Source organism: Neofelis nebulosa, chromosome 4 (genome assembly GCF_028018385.1).
Source record: "Neofelis nebulosa isolate mNeoNeb1 chromosome 4, mNeoNeb1.pri, whole genome shotgun sequence".
Lineage (NCBI taxonomy): Eukaryota > Metazoa > Chordata > Mammalia > Carnivora > Felidae > Neofelis > Neofelis nebulosa.
The window spans coordinates 75,785,146-75,803,317 of NC_080785.1; the positions used below are offsets into that span (position 1 = coordinate 75,785,146).

At 35.5% G+C, this 18,172-nt stretch overlaps 2 protein-coding genes across 8 annotated transcripts in view; one reads left to right on the forward strand and one right to left on the reverse strand.

Annotated features, from left to right (window-relative positions):
• FAM237B (family with sequence similarity 237 member B) overlaps nucleotides 1–18,172 on the forward strand; it is a 97,747-nt gene that overhangs the window by 58,646 nt on the left and 20,929 nt on the right. The window lies entirely within an intron of this gene.
• Nucleotides 1–18,172, reverse strand: part of CFAP69 (cilia and flagella associated protein 69) — a 62,642-nt gene that overhangs the window by 22,641 nt on the left and 21,829 nt on the right. For 2 of the 4 annotated variants that reach the window (XM_058725150.1, XM_058725154.1), the window contains 8 exons: nucleotides 15,474–15,623; nucleotides 15,192–15,369; nucleotides 13,017–13,140; nucleotides 10,154–10,202; nucleotides 9,940–10,061; nucleotides 7,035–7,251; nucleotides 4,014–4,178; nucleotides 562–677 (listed from right to left, as the gene is read on the reverse strand). In XM_058725150.1, the coding sequence (XP_058581133.1) occupies nucleotides 562–677; nucleotides 4,014–4,178; nucleotides 7,035–7,251; nucleotides 9,940–10,061; nucleotides 10,154–10,202; nucleotides 13,017–13,140; nucleotides 15,192–15,369; nucleotides 15,474–15,623 (1,121 nt within the window). The remainder of the gene's footprint in view (nucleotides 1–561; nucleotides 678–4,013; nucleotides 4,179–7,034; nucleotides 7,252–9,939; nucleotides 10,062–10,153; nucleotides 10,203–13,016; nucleotides 13,141–15,191; nucleotides 15,370–15,473; nucleotides 15,624–18,172) is intronic. The other 2 variants (XM_058725153.1, XM_058725151.1) reach the window with 2 other exon arrangements.

The window sequence follows — 18,172 nt, forward strand, 5'->3', positions numbered from 1 at the left end:
CACATGCACCCCAATGTTTATAGCAGTGAAATTAACAATAGCCAAATTGTGGAAGAGCCCAAATGTCCATCAACTGATGAAGGGATTAAGAAGATGTGGTATATATACATATAATGGAATACTACTCTGTGATGAAAAAGAATGAAATCCTGCAACAACACAGATGGAACTGGAGGGTATTATGCTAACTGAAATAAGTCAGTTAGAGAAAGGCAGATATATGATTTCATTTATATGTGGTATTTGAGAAACTTAACAGATGATCATAGGGGAAGGATAGGAAAAATAAGATAAAAACAGGGAGGCAAACCATAAGAGACTCAAATACAGAACAAACTGAGGGTTGATGGAGGTGGGTAAAATGGGTGATGGGCTTTAAGGAGGTCACTTGTTGGGATGAGCACTGGGTATATATGGGAGTAATGAATCACTGGAATCTACTCCTGAAGCCAAGATTACACTCTATGTTAGCTAACTTGAGATTAAAAAAAAAAAAAAAAAGTTCATAGTGCTAGGTGATTGGGAGATCTGAACAAAACTTGGATTCATAGGCATACTTACCTTTCTAGGAATATGATGTTCACAAAGACCAGATAAGATAAGTAATATATCAGATTGAATTTCCAAAACAATGGCTTCTTCTTTGTCATGAGACTTGATTATATTTTTAAAAATGCCTGGTATGAAAAAAATCGAAAGAATGTAAACTTACTGGACATTGTATTTTTATTTCGATCAATTACTGTTTTGAAATCTCTTCTTAAAAAAAGAAAAAAAAGAAACTCCTTATAAAATTACAGCTAGAGCAACTATTTTAAAAGGGGCTGTTTTCATTGCACAGTTACTTAGAAGCTGTAGACAGATGATGATAAAGGGACTCTTTGAACACTGACTACAGTCAGTAGCCCCATATATAGAGCATGTCTAGTACAGAATTAATGGAGTGACATTAAAAGATGCCCTAACAACCTGATACTTTGCCCAGCAAACAAAACTCTTTAGAAATATACAGAGTACCATGAGGCAGAGATGAGTGCTCCTGCAAATATATGACTAAAATGCCTGATCCCAACTTGCTCATCTCCTTATGGTTAACAGGGTCAATTTTAGGCAAAGGTAGATCTCTCTAAATATGTTTTATTTTTCTGTTACTTCTTTCTGCATTTTCTCCTTATCTCTACCTGGAGGTGTCTTCAACAACTTTAGATAGCAGTATTCCCATCCTTTGAAATCTCTCCCCTGCTTTTAATAAAAATTTAGAAAGATTGGAAAAGAGCCACTTACACTGATGGAATGACAGTCACAATAAAATTTTGCCTCAAAAAGAAGTTTTCCTTCAAGCTTTAAATGAGGAACAAAAGTCATTGCTTCTCTGTTAAAGAAGTCCTTGGCATTAGCAGGAAGGGGTGGAGTTATGTTCCAAACAAAGTAAGAGGGCCACAGAAATCACAGCTTATTTCCATAGCTAGCCCTGAAGGGATGATTTTTGGTCCCATTAGAACGAAGGACAGGTGCTGGATCAATCTCTAGGGGGCTAGTTGAGCATGCTGGAGGCCCGGTTTAGGAGCATGCCAGGGACAGATGGGCCAATGCTCCTTTATTAGGAACACCTAGGAATTCAATCTCATTAGCCAGAGGTCAGATTCTCCTTTCTAGAGGATTTCATTTTCCTTCCTACTTGAGTGCAGGTATGTTACTTTTCATGTTGTCTATCCCACATGTTATGTTAATACTGAATTATTTCCTTCATATTTCAGTATCTTTTAGCTCCTTGCCTTTATCCTCTCCTTGTTCTATTCTTTTTTTTTTTAATGTCTATTTTTGACAGAGAGAGAGAGAGCGAGCGAGCACATGGGGGGGGGGGGGCGGGGGTGCAGAGAGAGGGAGACACAGAATCTGAAACAGACTCCAGGCTCTGAGCTGTCAGCACAGAGCCTGATGTGGGGCTCGAATTCATGGACTGTGAGATCATGACCTGAGCCGAAGTCGGATGCTCAACCGACAGAGTCACCCAGGCGCCCTCTCCTTTTTCTAAGTCATCAGATATATTTATTCCAGGTTCCTTTTCCTAATACATCATTATACTTAACTTCCCTAATCAAAACCACTAATGGCTCCCCATGCCTAAAGACAATGCTATTCAAAACTCTTTCTAGCTTGGCTCCTAACTAGACATATTATATCTCATATTATTTGTTTTCATAAAACATTTATTTTCAATTTCTGTTTTTTATTACTTTTAAATTGAAGTATAGTTGATGCATATGTTTAGTTTTATGAAGACTTCACTTAAGCTAGTTCAGCACACATTATCATACATATTTTGACACCATGTCTCTGCCCCTGCTCTTCCCTTGCTTGAAAAACCATCTCCTTTATTTTTGTTTCAAAATTAGCTTTACCCTCCTACCCAAGCTCAGTAAAGCTTCCGGCTTAATCCTGCCAAGATTACCCAGCCTTAAAAACTATTGATAACCTCTTAGTTTCTGTGGTATTTACTCTCTGTATTACTCATTAGGGGCCTTACTGATGGTGTTAGGTAACACATGCTATTTTTCTATGATAGACATCTTTTCTTTTGTTCTCATTAAGGCCAAAGTCCTGTGCCTGCACAAAGAGTATTATAAACATTTGCATTTACAATGCAATTACTATTTGTTGAACAAACTATTTGTTGAGCCTTCTGTTGGATTAAGGGAAGGCCACTACTGCCTCTAAGAACTCACATGATAAAGATCAGCTTCTTTCAAGTTAAAGGGAAAGGATTTTAAGAAGAAAAGAATCCTTCTACATTTGTTTTCCCTTGTCTCTACCCCACTTCCTACACAGATAAGATTAATACTCCTTCCTGGACATATGAAAAATTGTATTTTCTAGACTCCATCCAGTTAGGCTGGTACTGAGTTCTGTACAATGGAATGTGCATAGAAGTGATAATATCTACTTTTGGGTTTGGTCATCCTGAGTAAAGTCAAGAGAGTGAGTGTTTTTGCTTAGCACCCTTCTCAATATCCTCATTTTAAAAGGCACCCCTATTAAAGGGTACCACTCTACTCCACTAATGATGGAAGAGTAGGCACTTTAACTTAACATTTAGAAGAGTTTTTGAGTAGGCATTTGTAATTAATTGACATCCAACAAATTATCTCTTACTCATGAGGCAATTACTGAATTTGAATATAACCAAAATAGCTCTTTTCAAAGTCAGGAAAGGTTAGGGCCAGAGGACTATTTATTTCTTAACTAGAAAAAGGTAAAAAGCTTTTCAGGTGTTCTGAGTTTATACTGAGCTCACATGTATGTACTTTGGGGTAAGGTGATTCAACAGTCAAATCTAAGTTGAAAATCAAGGATATGGGGCACCTGGGTGGCTCAGTCAGTTAAGCATCTGACTGGCTCAGATTATGATCTCATAGTTCATGGGTTCTAGCCCCACGTCAGGGGTTCTAAGCTGACAGCTCAGAACCTGGGGCCTGCTTCAGATTCTGTGTCTCTCTCTCTCTCTCCCTCTCCCTCTCCCCTGCACGCTCTCTCTCTCCCTCAAAACAGCCCCCTCAAAAATGAACATTGTTTTTTTTTAAATCAAGGATATCCTGATATTTCATAACAGAAAAGAATATCCTATGTACATATCTGTATATCCCAGCATACCAGTGTTCTGGTATGTCAGATACACTGGAAAATGGAATGTTATCCTCTTCCTGGCCAAAAAGTAGTGATCATATTACTAGAAAAATGAAACAGTAGCCCATTACAAAAAAAAAAAAAAAAAAAGATAATCCTAAATGAAATAGTATCTGAATTGAGTAAACAGATGTTTACAGAATGAGTGATCATGATGTTTTAGTAAAGACAAACTGTCTTATATAGCAACAATATGAAACAAAAATCAAGAGAGTATTCAGGGGTTTTTAAGCTATAAAGACAAAATAAATTTGTAACAAATATTTCAAACAAAACCTCTAGTTTATAAATATTCTACTTTCATAAGTATACAAACATGTTATGTTTACCTATCAGTTGTTGAATTGTTCCCTTTTCACAAAGATCATTGTTTATAGTCTCATCCTCAAGATAGACCATGGCTCTCAAGAGTCTTAAACTGTAACGCATCTGGGCAAACTTGTTGCCACGGCCGCCTGTACCATGATAACTATTACCATGACTAAAGAAGGAATCTGTGGAGAAATATTAATAATTTAATACTTTGTATCAACTTACAGCATAAAACATTTCAAATAAAATAGAATACATCAAATACCTTATATATGTATGCTTAATTTTAAAAAGATGTTAAAATTTTGCCATACTTGTTTTTTTTTAGAGAAATAAATAGTATCCCTTCCCCCTTCTCCTTCTCTTCCCAGAATGGAAATATGCTTTAAAATTTTACTCAAATGTATCATATTGTGTGTATCTGTGGTAACTTGCTACTATTCTTCAGCATTACGGTTTTTAAAGTAGTCACACTCTTACAGACTGAAATATTTAATTGCTTTCAACATTCATTTTATAAATAAATCACAGTTTATCCATTCAGTAGTACAAACTGCTACAGTGAACATTCTGGTTCATGTCTCTTATTCCCACTGAGAAAGGTTTTGCCACGTGACACCAGAATCATATAGGATATACCCACATTGAATTTTACTTAAATTCCTAAATTGCTTCCCAAAGTGGTTATATGGATACAATGTATAAGACCAATAGATTTTCCCCAATCTGTTAAATGGAAAATGATAGTTTGTTGTTATTTGAATTTGCATTTCTCTGAGAGTACCAATAGGGTTGAATATCTTTTAATGTTTTTTTCCTTTTTTTTTAAATTTGAGATTTTGTCTGTGATTTGGCAGTCCCTATTCTTTGTCACCTCCTCTACAGAGTTATTTTCTTCTTGAGTTCTTTATGAGCCAGGACTCTAATCTTTTATTATTCACAGAAGTGGTAAATGTATTCTCTCGATTTGTAGATTGTTACTTTATTCAGATTTAGTCACACAGGCAATTCTAAATTTTACATGCATTCATCTTAAATTTATTATTAAATGCATTCATCTTCTGTATAGTTTAGGATCTTCTGGTTTTTAAGTCTTTCCCTACCCTGTTATCATGAAGATACTTTCCCATGTTTTCTTCTAAGATTTTTACAGTTTAACTTTTCACATTTTGGGCTTTAATTTATTTTGCATTTCATTTTTTTTAACAAGGTGAAAGAACCTAATTTTTATTTTCACTGAAAGCAGTATCATCTCTGATAATGCCAACCTCCCATATATTCTATTTTCATTGATCTATTCTTTGTCTAATACCGTACAGTTTAAATCACTATAGCTTTATGGTAGGTCTTGGTAAATAGCAAGGCTAGTTCTCCTTTCTTTTTTACAATAATATGCATTCTTTAAGAGGTTCTTTAGGGGTACCTGGGTGGCCCAGTCAGTTCATCGTCCATTTCTCGATTTTGGCTCAGGTTGTGATCTCACAGTTGTGAGATCGAGCCCCATGTTGGGCGTGCACCTAGTGTTAGGACTGCTTGAGATTCTCTCCCTCTCTCTCTCTGCCCCTCTCCTTCTTGTGCGTGCTCTCTCTCTCAAAATAAATAAACAAACAATTAAAAAAATAAAAGTGTCTTTAGAAGTAGCATTTTGTTTAAAGCTAAAATAACGTTCAAAAAAGTACTGTTGTGAGTATTGTGTATAGGTTAAAAATGGGTTTCTGGAGCTAGAATGCCTGCATTAAATCCTGGATGTGCCACTTCCTGTGTGACCAAGAACATGTTATTTTTTTTTATTTATTTAAAAAAAATTTTTTAAATGTTTATTTATTTTTGACAGAGAGAAACAGAGCATGAGCAGGGGAGGGGCAGAGAGAGAGGGAGACACAGAATCCAAGGCAGGCTCCAGGCTCTGATCTGTCAGCACAGAGCCTGACGCGGGGCTCAAACCCACAGATTGTGAGATCATGACCTCAGCTGTAGTCGGACACTCAACCGATTTAGCCACCCAGGCGCCCCTGTTATTTAACTTTTTTGATTAAGTTCTACCCATCTGACCAACAGGGATAGAAATAGTACCTATAACCCCTAGATTTGTTGTGAAGACTAAATGAGTTAATACTTGTTAGGTGTTTAAGGCCTTCCACACAGTAGGTACTCAATAACTGTTAGCTCTAAGTCTTCCTCATATTAGGCAGCATTTCCTCTTTTTCCTTATAATCTTTTGTAAACATAAATGATATACAGAATAGACCGAAGAATTGTTTTATTTAATGCACAGCAGTTTACCAAGAAAAAAATTAGTAACTCAGCATATTAGAAAATAGAGGATAAAAAAAATCAGCTATAATTTTTTCCCTCTCTCATGGATATATGATTTTCTTGATCTACTGAAAATGTATCATACCAAATTATTTCTAGAGCAAAATTACTACCAGAAAAGAATGCAGTATCTTCCTTATAAGCGTTTTTGTTTTGTTTTTTTTAAAGAAAGTCATTTCTCATTTCCTTTCTGAGAATGATGAGAATTGAAATAAAGTATTTGTACAAATTGGGAGTTTGCCAATTTGGTAGGCTATTTGTGGAGTCATTACTTCTGGCTGGAGATTTTAAGCTCCATGAAGGTAGAGATTTTATTTTTTTGAACATAAATGTATCTTTAGCAGCTAAAACAATATCTATACCCAGTAAGTATTCGACAAATATTTGTTGAATAATTAAAATATTTCCAGGACTTAGTATAATTGTTGGATAAGCCTAATGATACAAAAATTTAAATCAGGTTATATGAATGATTTCTTTTACTGAGAGGTATGCGTTACCTATAGTTAGGATATTTACTAATGTGTCAGACTTTAAATGAAATCTCAGATTTTTTTCCCTTAAAACAACATGTAAACACATGAATATATTTACATGAATATAAATCACAAGAAACCAGATATATATTTTAATTTCTTTGCTTTAATTTATTTCTTTTTCTATGCATATATTGAGAGTTCCGTTGAAATTTGTAAATTAGAATTTTCACAGGGATCACTCACCTTCACTCTCACACCATTGTAAGAATGCAAGGACTCGAGCATTTCCCTGACACAACATATACTCTTCTGTTAGTAAAGGAGCCACTGATGACAAAGTGGCAATTGCATGCAGTTGTAATTCTTCATACTGTGCTGCAGACCATTCAATTGTTTTCTGTTTCTCAGGTTTTTTAACATAGGTAAACAAAGCCAAGATAACTTTGCCATCAATTAATAGCTATGAGAAAGGGCAAAAAGTACTTTATTAGAAGCATAATTAAAACAGTTTTATTTAATCTAAGAAAATTAAAAATTTCCAATATTATGTTTTATTATGATCATTAAAAAATTATTTCCTTCCTAAAGATCCCAGCCTATGTTAAATAGCAAAACAAAAAACAAAAACAGCAATCGGCTATGATCCCCTTTATCTGGAATATGCACTCTCTAGCTGACAAATGTATAAAGCAAATATTAATGTTTTCATATATGCTGCTTATATATGTAATTTAGTTTCTGCCTATTATTAAACCACAGTAGCAGAAAATTTGGAGCAAACAAACTGCTGCCATTTCTCTCTTCCCTTCACTTTTTGAAAAAGAAACACTTCACAGACTCAATTGTATACTATAAACAAATCAATTATATCCAAAATAACGACTATGGCTAACTTTTAAGCACCTGCAATATAACTTATATAAATTTTCTATTCAATGAATTCCACTCAGGTCACAAGCCATATTTATAATTACATGCCTAGAATTTTAAAATGGTACTGAATCCATTATTTCACTAAAACAGAACAAAAATGTATAGCTATTAGAATAGGACAATGTTGACAGTTGACAATTGTCAATGTTATAGCTAATTCTTTTTCTTTTCTTTTTTTTCTTTTCTGTTTTGAGAGAGTGTGTGTGCCAGCAGAGGAGAGGGGCAGAGGTGGGGGGAGAGAGAGAGAATCTCAAGCAGGCTCCACACTCAGCTCAGAGTCCAACACAGGGCATGATCCCACAACCCTGGGATCATGACCTGAGCTGAAATCAAGAGTTGGACACACAACTGACTGAGCCACCCAGGTGCCCCACGGCTAATTCTGATTGATGCTTATATATGGTTCACAAGATAGCAACACATGATATGCTATATTCTATTCAATTTTCTTTTCATTTGGTATTCTTTTTTATTTAAAATTTTTTTAACATTTATTCATTTTTTGATAGATTCAGAGCATGAGTGGGAGAGGGGCAGAGAGAGAGGGAGACACAGAATCTGAAGCAGGCTCCAGGCTCTGAACTGACAGCACAGAGCCTGACGCAGGGCTCGAACTCACGGACCATGAGATCATGACCTGAGCCAAAGTTGGATGCCCAACCAACTGAGCCACCCAGGCGCCCCTTCATTTGGTATTATTCTATAAAGATTTTTTCACAATAACATCTATGATTATTTTCTAAATTTTCTACTAGTCCATGTGGAATGAACACAAGATGTAGATGTGAGAAAGTAGGAATAAGAACAACGGCTAGTTCTAGCATTACTATAAGTACTAAGTAGATAATGTTTTCTTAATTTTTTCAATGTTTATGTATTTTTGAGAGAGAGAGAGAGCGCGAGTGCAATTGGGGGAGGTGCAGAGAGAGAGAGGGACACAGGATCCGAAGCAGGCTCCAGGTTCTGAGTTGTCAGCACAGAGCCAGACGTGGGACTGAAACTCACAGACCCTGAGATCATGACCTGAGCCGAAGTGGGGAGCTTAGCTGACTGAGCCACGCAGGTGCCCCTAAGTGAATGTTTTCAAAATATTCCATGAACTTCAAATAATAGGACATATATTTATCATCATTACTATTAATGGACCACAAACTTACGACATAAAACAAATTAGTTGATTCCACTGCTTACATACTGTATTAAGAATCTCACCACAGTTGTTATGCTATTTGACTCTGTTGTCAATTAAAATTGGTTTGTAAATTGTAGTGTACATTTTGTCTCCATAGCTATCATTTTAATAGTTATAGAAGACTCCACTGTACTAATAAAACCATATTTTATGGAATGATTTTCTATTTGGCAATTCAGAAAATACACTTAGTTTCTATAGAGTATATATTTTTGATGTAAATAATAAAGCTATGGGACACCTGGGTGGCTCAGTCAGTTAAGCGTCTGACTTCAGCTCAGGTCATGATCTCATGGCTGGTGGGTTCAAGCCCCATGTCAGGTTCTGTGCTGACAGCTCAGAGCGTGGAGTCTGCTTTGGATTCTGTGTCTACCTCTCTCTCTGCCCCTCCCTCATTTGTTCTCTGTCGCTCTTTCTCTCAAAAATAAGTAAAACATTAAAAAATTTTTAAAAAAGCCATAACTTTAAAGACAATTTTTCTTTCTCTGGGCTTTTTTAGTGTGTGTGTATGTTTTTCAAAGTTGTAATACCGAAAAATCCTGAGCTCCTTTAACCCCCATAATAATTCCATGAGGTAGGTGTTATACCCATTTTGAAATTAAGATATCTGGGATTTTTAGAAACTAGACAGCCTATGTGGGATCACGTTGCTAGAAAATGGCAGCAATGCATTCTGCCTGATTAAAGCCTTAGTCATAATATGATCAGAGACAGACTATTAGGCTGGATGGGCCTATATGGATTTTCTTTAATTTTTTTTCTTATTCAAGAGATCTAAATACATAAATAAATCAGTAAGGTTCTCCTGCTTTTATTTGGCTTATGTGGTTTAAATTTAGGTAAATTCACTGTTTATTAAACAGGTAATCAAAAGAAATTTTGCAAAGATGAAATTCTGCCCAATAAAAGTTACTTTCTATAGTAAACCTATGCGTTGATAAAAGATTTGCAGTCATGAGTTTTAAAAAGTTACACTACAAAGTGAGGCAATTTTAGTTTTGTTTTGATTGTTTTTCTTTTTACCTGTATAGTAGGTAAATCTTTACATAAGATCACAATTATATTGAATAGCAGTTTCTTCAACTCAAAATCTTCATAGGAATTAGAAAGCTTAAGACCTTTTACCAAAGGATTTTGACTTTTAACTGTTAGGAGAAAAAAAAAAAGAAAATAACAGCTAAAATAATGTATAAAACTCATCAGGATAATTATAGGTTGAAAGCTTTATAGTTTTTACCTTCATTAAAAGTTGCAAATAGTATCAAATCCCTGGTAAAGCCACATTCCTAATAATAAATACACAGAAGGATGATTTAATTAGATGGAAGTTACAGATGTCTATATTTACTTAATATTTAACTATCTTTGTCAGATTCCCTTTGTCATTTATTTGACTTCATAAGCTACTCATAATAGAAAGGGATGAAAGCAAGAAATGTGAAGCCAGATAAACTTGTAATTTATTTAATATAAACTTCCTTCTATTGGTTCTAAGAAATATTTTTAGATTATTCTATATTTTATAGGATGCTATTTAAAATTTGGTAAGAACCCAAAATGTATTAAGACTATAAATTACTCATGTAATTTATTATTTATACCCTTAAGTGACAAAATGAGGGAGAAAGATGTTATTTTCGACAGCTTTTCTTCTTAAACAACCCTGCTTCCCACCTTTACCCCAACCAATCTCATTATGTCAAAGGTTTGGTCAAGAGATAACATAACATTTCCTAGTTAACATTAAAAGCCCTGAAGAATAAACAGAATTGCAAACATTTCAGCATGAGGTAACTCATTACAGACAGAGATATCCTAATTGGACTTTGTAATTAGGGAGAGTTTACAGGGACAAACCCTGGGCTTTAGAGCTTGCAGCATTTCATTTGTACTGCTTTAGGATCCATACAGTTTCTTTAAAAAAAAATTTTTTTAATGTTTATTTTTGACAGAGAAAGAGACAGAGTATGAGCTGGGGAGGAGCAGAGAGAGAGGGAGACACAGAATCTGGAGTGAAGTCCAGGCTGAGCTGTCAGCACAGAGCCTGATGTGGGGCTCGAACTCACAAGCTGTGAGATCATGACCTGAGTCGAAGTCGAATGCTTAACCAACTGAGCCACCCAGATGCCCCCCTATAGTTTATTTAAACGTGAAGATGTTATATGACTCATAAAATGCACCTGGATGTTTGCAAAGATGCTAATGAGAACTTAACTAACCAGGGGCTTCCAGAGAAACATACATGTCTACCCATACATTGCAGCCTTGAGTAGGAAGCTATGGAGGATTGTTGCCCCATTTGCACATTATAAATTCCATGACTGTTCTTTGTTGGGATCATTTGATAACCATTGATATGAGACTGAGGCCTTCGCTCTCAAATTTCCTTTAAGCACAACTTAGAAAGTGTGTAGCTGATATGTGAATGTCATTGCCAGAGATCTCTACTCTGGGATGTCAATCATTCAGTGAGGTTTACATTATAAAATGTGGGAAGGCTCAGCTTCTGGGATGGCAGAGTAGCTCCTATAAAAAACCTTTCTTCAGGTAACAATCATAAACCCTGACCAAAATATAAAAACAATGGTTTTGTGACCAAAACCAAGCAGACGCTGGAAGGGACTCAGAACTTTGAAGAAAGAAATGGATTTCCCATTTTTTAAAAAATGCAAACTGCATGGGTTTCCCTTTTTTAAAAAAATGGCTTTTAGACTGAGGCCAGGCCCTAGTCTGCACCTTGTATGGATGATACAACTCAGAGTAAAGCTGTAATCTTAGTGGTTTGAAGACTCAGAGGGCAGAGGTAATCTCAGGGCAACTGCTACTACTGGAATGTGAAGAGAGAAATCCCACATAAAGGAGAGAGCCACAGAAAGGGAACCTCAACTTCTGTGTATAAACTCCCAAATCTCTGGCTAATGCCTGAATCATGCCAGGGCAGGGAATTCTCAAGCATCCCAAGTGAGGCCAAAAGAAATGAACTCAGATTTGACCTGTCATCCACCATAGGGATGAGTAGCCAAACTAAATGCCTATTAATACAAAAAAAGTATATACTTGTCAGAGGAGTACACCAGAATCCATGGTATAGATGCTCATAATAAACCAAAAGACAGGAACTCTCAGCAGAGAAATATAAACTATAAAAAAGGAAACAAAAATTTTTTAAAAAATCCCAAAAATGTAACATCTGAAATAAAAATGTACTGGATGGAATTAATAACAGAATGAAGAGGATAGAAAAAAAAGTCAGTGAATTTACATATATAGACCAATACAAATTATTGAATTTGAAGAACAGAAAAATTATTGAAAAAAGTGAACAGAGCCTCATGACAAACATACATATAATCTGAATTACAGAAGAAGAGGAGAGAGAGAGGGGCTGAAAAACTACTTGAATAATGGCCCAAAATTCTCCCAATTTAGTAAAATTAAATACTCAGGAAGCTCTATGAATGAACCTCAAGCAGGATAAACAAACACAAAGAAAACCACATCTTGGCACATCATAGTGAAACTTTTGAAGACCAAAGATAGAGTGAAAATCTTGAAAAACAGCCAGAAAGAAATGTGATACACTGTCCATGGGGAAACAAGTTGAAATAATAAATATTTCTTATCAGAAACAATGGAAACCAGAAGATGCTAAAAGATAAAAATGTTCAACTTAAGAATTCTATATTCTGTGAACACAGACCTCAATAATTAAGCTGAATTAAGGATATTCTCAGATAAAAGAAACTAAGGGAATTTACTGCCAGCAGCCAGCAGATCTCCATCACAAGAAATGGCAAAGTAAATTCTTTAGGTGAAAGAGAAATGATGCCAGATATAAACTCATATTATCAGAAAGCAAAGTAACGTATCATAAATGGTAAATATGTAAGTAAATTATAAAATATTAAGAGAATCTCAGGTTTCCAAAAGGTTGCAAAGAAGAACTGGCAGAGTGCAAGGGTATCGGCGACCATAATGACATTACAATATACCTGGGCATCACAACAAAGTTCATAACTATTACAACATAGTTTAGGACTCCTTCCCCCCATACCAACTACTTCCACAATTAAAATTAATGCAATTTGATTCATACTTACAATCATTGGTGCTCCAGGATTTTGAGCTATAATTGTAGTGATTACTAATATATCATTTCTAAGCTGACGATCATAATGACTAAAACCTCTCATAAACAGATTTTTAAATACTTCCTTCAAAGTCCTAGAAAGCAAAATCATATCTTTAAAACCATATTTTTGTAAATGCTACTTAAGTGTCTACCAACAAAAGCCCCCTTTTTATTTTTATTTTTTAATGCTTATTTATTTTTGAGAGATAGAACACAATCAGGGGAAGGGCAGAGAGAGGAAGACAGCGGATCCGAAGTGGGCTATGCATTGTTAGCACAGAGCCTGATGCAGTGCTCAAACTTACAAACCCCAAGATCATGACCTGAGCTGAAGTCTGAGGCTTAACAGACTAAGCCACCCAGGCACCTCCCCCATTTTCATATTATACTATTCATTTCAAAGTATTTGTAATCTTTTCTACATTTCCAAATCTGCCTCTACATAGGATTCAAATCTCTATCACATAAGAATCCATCAATCCAAATCTATACAAGGTGGGTACAGTGCTCTAAAATAAAGATTAATTCATATCATTTTCCTTTGTAAACTACTTAAAGGCTTTTCTTTGTCGTTAATATTAAAAAGTCCTACACCTCCTTACCAAGGCTAATCAAGCCTTTCATGTTATGGTCCCTGCTAATTAGCTTCATCTCTCCCTATTCTACTATTTTCTGCTCTCGATATATTGAATTTCTTTCAGTTTTTTTTTTTTTTTTAATGTTGCTAGGTTCTATTTTCACTTCTGTTCCCCTGTCCAGGACGCAAAACTCTTCTCTGTTGCCAATTCACATTTATCATTCAGATACCAAATTAAGGTTCATCAGGAAGTATTTATTAACTCTCTAAATCTACATCAGGTTTCCTGTACAATGGGCATTTGTTGCTTTGCCTTCTAGCACTCACTTGTCCTTCTTCTTCTTTCTCTTCTTTCTTTCCTCTTTCTTCTCTTTCTTTTGTTCTCCTTTCTTCTTCCTCCTCCTTCTTCTTCTTCTTATTATTACTATTGAAAGATTTTATTTTTTAAAGTAATCTCTACACCCAATGTGGGGCTTGAACTCACAACCATGAGATCAAGAGTCTCATGATGTACCGAATGACCCAGCCAGGTGCCCCTCACTTGCCCTTCTTATGATAACACTACCCTTATTTTTATTTGGGCATTTACTCTTTCCCCATTTTTGGTCTTGCAAAGATGCCTTCAGCTTCCTTTTAGCCAGAACATTTCTTTGTCACTAGTAATTCATTCTGGAATGGCATATAGCCAATCCAGACTACGCAGGGCCTACAGGGACTCAATTCGAAATATTTTCTTTGGACTTTCAGAATAGCAAGTCTTTTCTGCTTCATTTGGGGTTGTGACCATATGAACGTACACTTCCTAGGTCTCACCATGTGGATCTTGGGAATAAAGACAACACACTGGAAGACTGCAAAGGGATGACGAGGGCCCAACTCCTTTTATTTGCTGAGCCTTGACTACAACTGCCCACGAAACAAGTTTTATCCTTGACTCTGTAGTTACATAAGCCCATAAATATCCTAAATAGTTTAAATCTGTTGGTCTGGGTGTGCTGATTCACTCTTTTCTAAAGAACATGTAGCACCTTGTGATAATGTCTTTCATAACATTTAGTTGCTATTGACTTGTCCATCTCCTAACATCATGCAAATTCCATGAAAGCAGAGACCATGTCTGCATTGCTTTCATTTGTATTTCTATGGCCTAGTAGTGAAGTTGGCACAGAGAAGACAATTACTTGATGAATAAATGAATAAGTAACTTAAAGGCTCACTTATATTTCTTGTTAATGCTTATTGCAACATCTGGAAGACAGTAAGTACTCAAAAATAAGTTTAGTGAATGAACAAATGAAGTAGTTCTTTTAAATGTATAATTTTACTTTATACTTATTCAGAGACATAACTTAGTTTTAATTAATCTACTTTAAAAGCTTTCCAAATAGAAAAAAAATGGCTTGATGTGCAGATGCATTTATACCACAGCATAAAAGTGATGTCCTGAAACATAGCCATTACATGACTCAAAAGCCTAATTAAACACATATTCAAACAAGGATGTTAGTGATGTCACTGGCTATCATTTTAAGGTTAAAAAGCATTCCTATCTAACTACATACTTACAGCAAACATTCCAAGTTACTAAGCTGTTGTATGATTTCTTCCTTTGAAGATTTTTCCAATAAGTTCCAAAGTATTTCTGATGAACGAAACAGAAGCTGTCCAGAGGGATCTGGGTCATTGAGGTGGGCACAGATTCCACTGGCTGCTTGGGCTTTCATCATTAAAGTACAATTAACTTCTTAAAATAAATTTAAAAGTTATTTATGTTGTATAGTCTTGGCATTGTTAAATAAAAACAAAAATAGTTGAGAATGAAGTATTTAAATTTAGTAATATACAAACCAGAAGTTGAAAGATGTTGCAGAGCTTTAAGTACCCAAAGCTTCTCAACAAGTTGATTTTCAAGTAAGGCCAATGACTGGACCATTTTTTTTGCCAATCCTCCAACTTCAGCCATCTTAATCTTGTATGATGAACTTGCTTGCTGGTAACCTAAAAACAATTAGTTAAAAAATATGTACAGTTATTTCACATAGTAATCATCTATGTTCAGACAAAGGAATGAGTAATTTATTATTATAAACAACAGCAATAACAACTTAAAAAGTGTATGGCATTTTAAAATGGTATAGCACAAGGACAGGCAAACTTTTTCTGTAAAAGGCCAAGTAATAAGTATTTTAGGTTTTGCAAGTTATAAGGTTTCTGTCTCAAATACTCAACTCTGCTACCATAGCACAAAAACAAGCATAAGTAATACAGAAAATAAATGGATGTAGCTGTGTTCCAATAAACCTTTATTTACAGTGGGCTGACTTTAGCTTTGGGGTCCATAGTTTGCTGGTCCCTGGTATAAAATTTGAAATAGGACCGCAGATCCGAGGGGGCACATCTTGAATTCTAAAAAAGAGCAAAATATTTCTTATTTGTCCATAGATATGCCTCCCCATAAAGAAAAGTGGTATGATTACAAATACTAAATGTTTTCACTATTTAAGTCAATGCATTACTTCAGTTGCTTTCAAGGAAAAATGATGATGTGACATGACAATGACATAAGTGAAAATATGCTGTTTTGATAAATGCTAGTGAATAGAATGGTATTTTAGGAAAGTGTGATTCTTGGCAACGCATAAGAATTTCCTTCTGCCTTAGTTCCTATGAGAAACATTACCTCCTCTTTTGACATAATTGCACAGGTGCCTGCCTGACTACATTCAATGAGAAACATTAAATAAACATTAGAGGGTACTTGCTCACTTGATGCAGCTATTTCCTCTCTTGGTGCTGTGAATTATCTAGCTCCCTGACTTCTTCACTTTTGAAACCAATGAAGTTCTTTGACTTTGCCATAGTTCTGAGAGGTCTGTCAGTTTGTGTTATCTTTCTGAATCTCATCTTTGGCAATGGACAAGGCCCTGTTCATTTCTGGGATGGGTTCTCTATGGTATACCCTAGTTAGTTACTTTAGGAATTTAAAAAGTATGGAGAAGAAAAAAAAAAGAGTATGGAGAGGAAAGCAAAAATTGCCTGTAATTTCACTATCAAGAGATAGCAACATTAAGATTTTGGTATATTTCTTGCTAATATTTTTAATGTACGCATATAATTTTAACAATATACTTATATGTGGAATTTTATATTTGATTGCAGCCACTAAACATTTTTTAAGATTCTCCCCATTCTGTAAAATATTTTCCCAAATCATGATTTTTAATTCCATACTAATCTATCATATGGATGGACCAAAATGTACTTTCAAACTCCCTATATCTTTTTCTATTGAGTTCTATTTCTATGGAAGCATATAGTAATATTAAGGCTCATGGACTGGATTCCTGTCTCCAGGGCTGTCTCTTAAATTGTTCTACTGAGGACTTTTCTCTGTGGTTCCAGATGTCCAGCCATGCCTACCACTAAAAACCAACTGTGTGACAGTAAGAGCATTGCCTAGGGCTCCTAAATTTTGGAGCCTGATTAAATTAAGGTCAGCCTCACCACACTTTAACTACTCTGTTTTATCTTAGACATCATTTGTCACCCTTTCTTTCCATCTTAAAGGGTGCCTGTCTCTTGCCAAGGTTAACCCTATCCCTGTGCTCTTAATTCCATCCTCTTCATGCTTTCTTTGGGACTTTCACCCTCCCATTTTTGAGTGACTAGCTTCTTGTTCTGTCTACAAACCTCATTTTCCCCTCTCCTATAAACAAATAAAAAACAGTAAAACCCAAATATCCCTCTTTGATCTTCCTACCAGCTCAGCTCTTCTCCATCTTCTTCTTTTTTCTTCACCACCTGATCTCACAATTTAAGTAAGCATTCACTGCCTCTACTCCCTTACTCCCCCTGCCTCTCTTCTGACAATCCTGTACCTGCCCTGACCACCTCATGGCAATACATCTACCAAAGGCTAGCTACAACTTTTCAGGTACCATATTAATTTGGCCTTTTCATTCATCAATCGCCGAAGCCTTTACTACAGTATTTGATGCTAAAACCACTTCTTCCTTCATCAAATTTTTCATTCATTGGCGCCTAAGACATAACAGTCCTGAGGTTTTCTTTCTCCTCATTGAGCCTTTCACTGCTGATTTCTTTGGGTCATTTTTTTCCACATGTCAATATGGGCACTGTCCATGCTGCCATTCTTGCTCCTTGGCTATTCATATGCTTTATCTCCAGGCAAACTGAACTATCCTGATGGCTTCAACTTTCATCTCTATTTGTATAAATTCCAAACCTATATTTCTGGTCTATTCTAAGTATCCATTGTCTGCTATCTACCAAACACTTCTACCTGTCTATATCACCAATAATTCAAATGTGACATTTAATAATCTCCTTACTCTGTGCTTCAGAGGTCTTTCCATTTTCCTTAGTCATAAGTAATCTTTCTTTACTACCATAGCTTATTTCCTCATCTCTTAAGAAACATATCACTTAAATTATTTATGTCTTCTCTCCCTTCCTATACTGATTATAAATTATAGAAACTATGAAGGTAGGAACTATGTCCTAAATAATATTATCCACAATGCAAG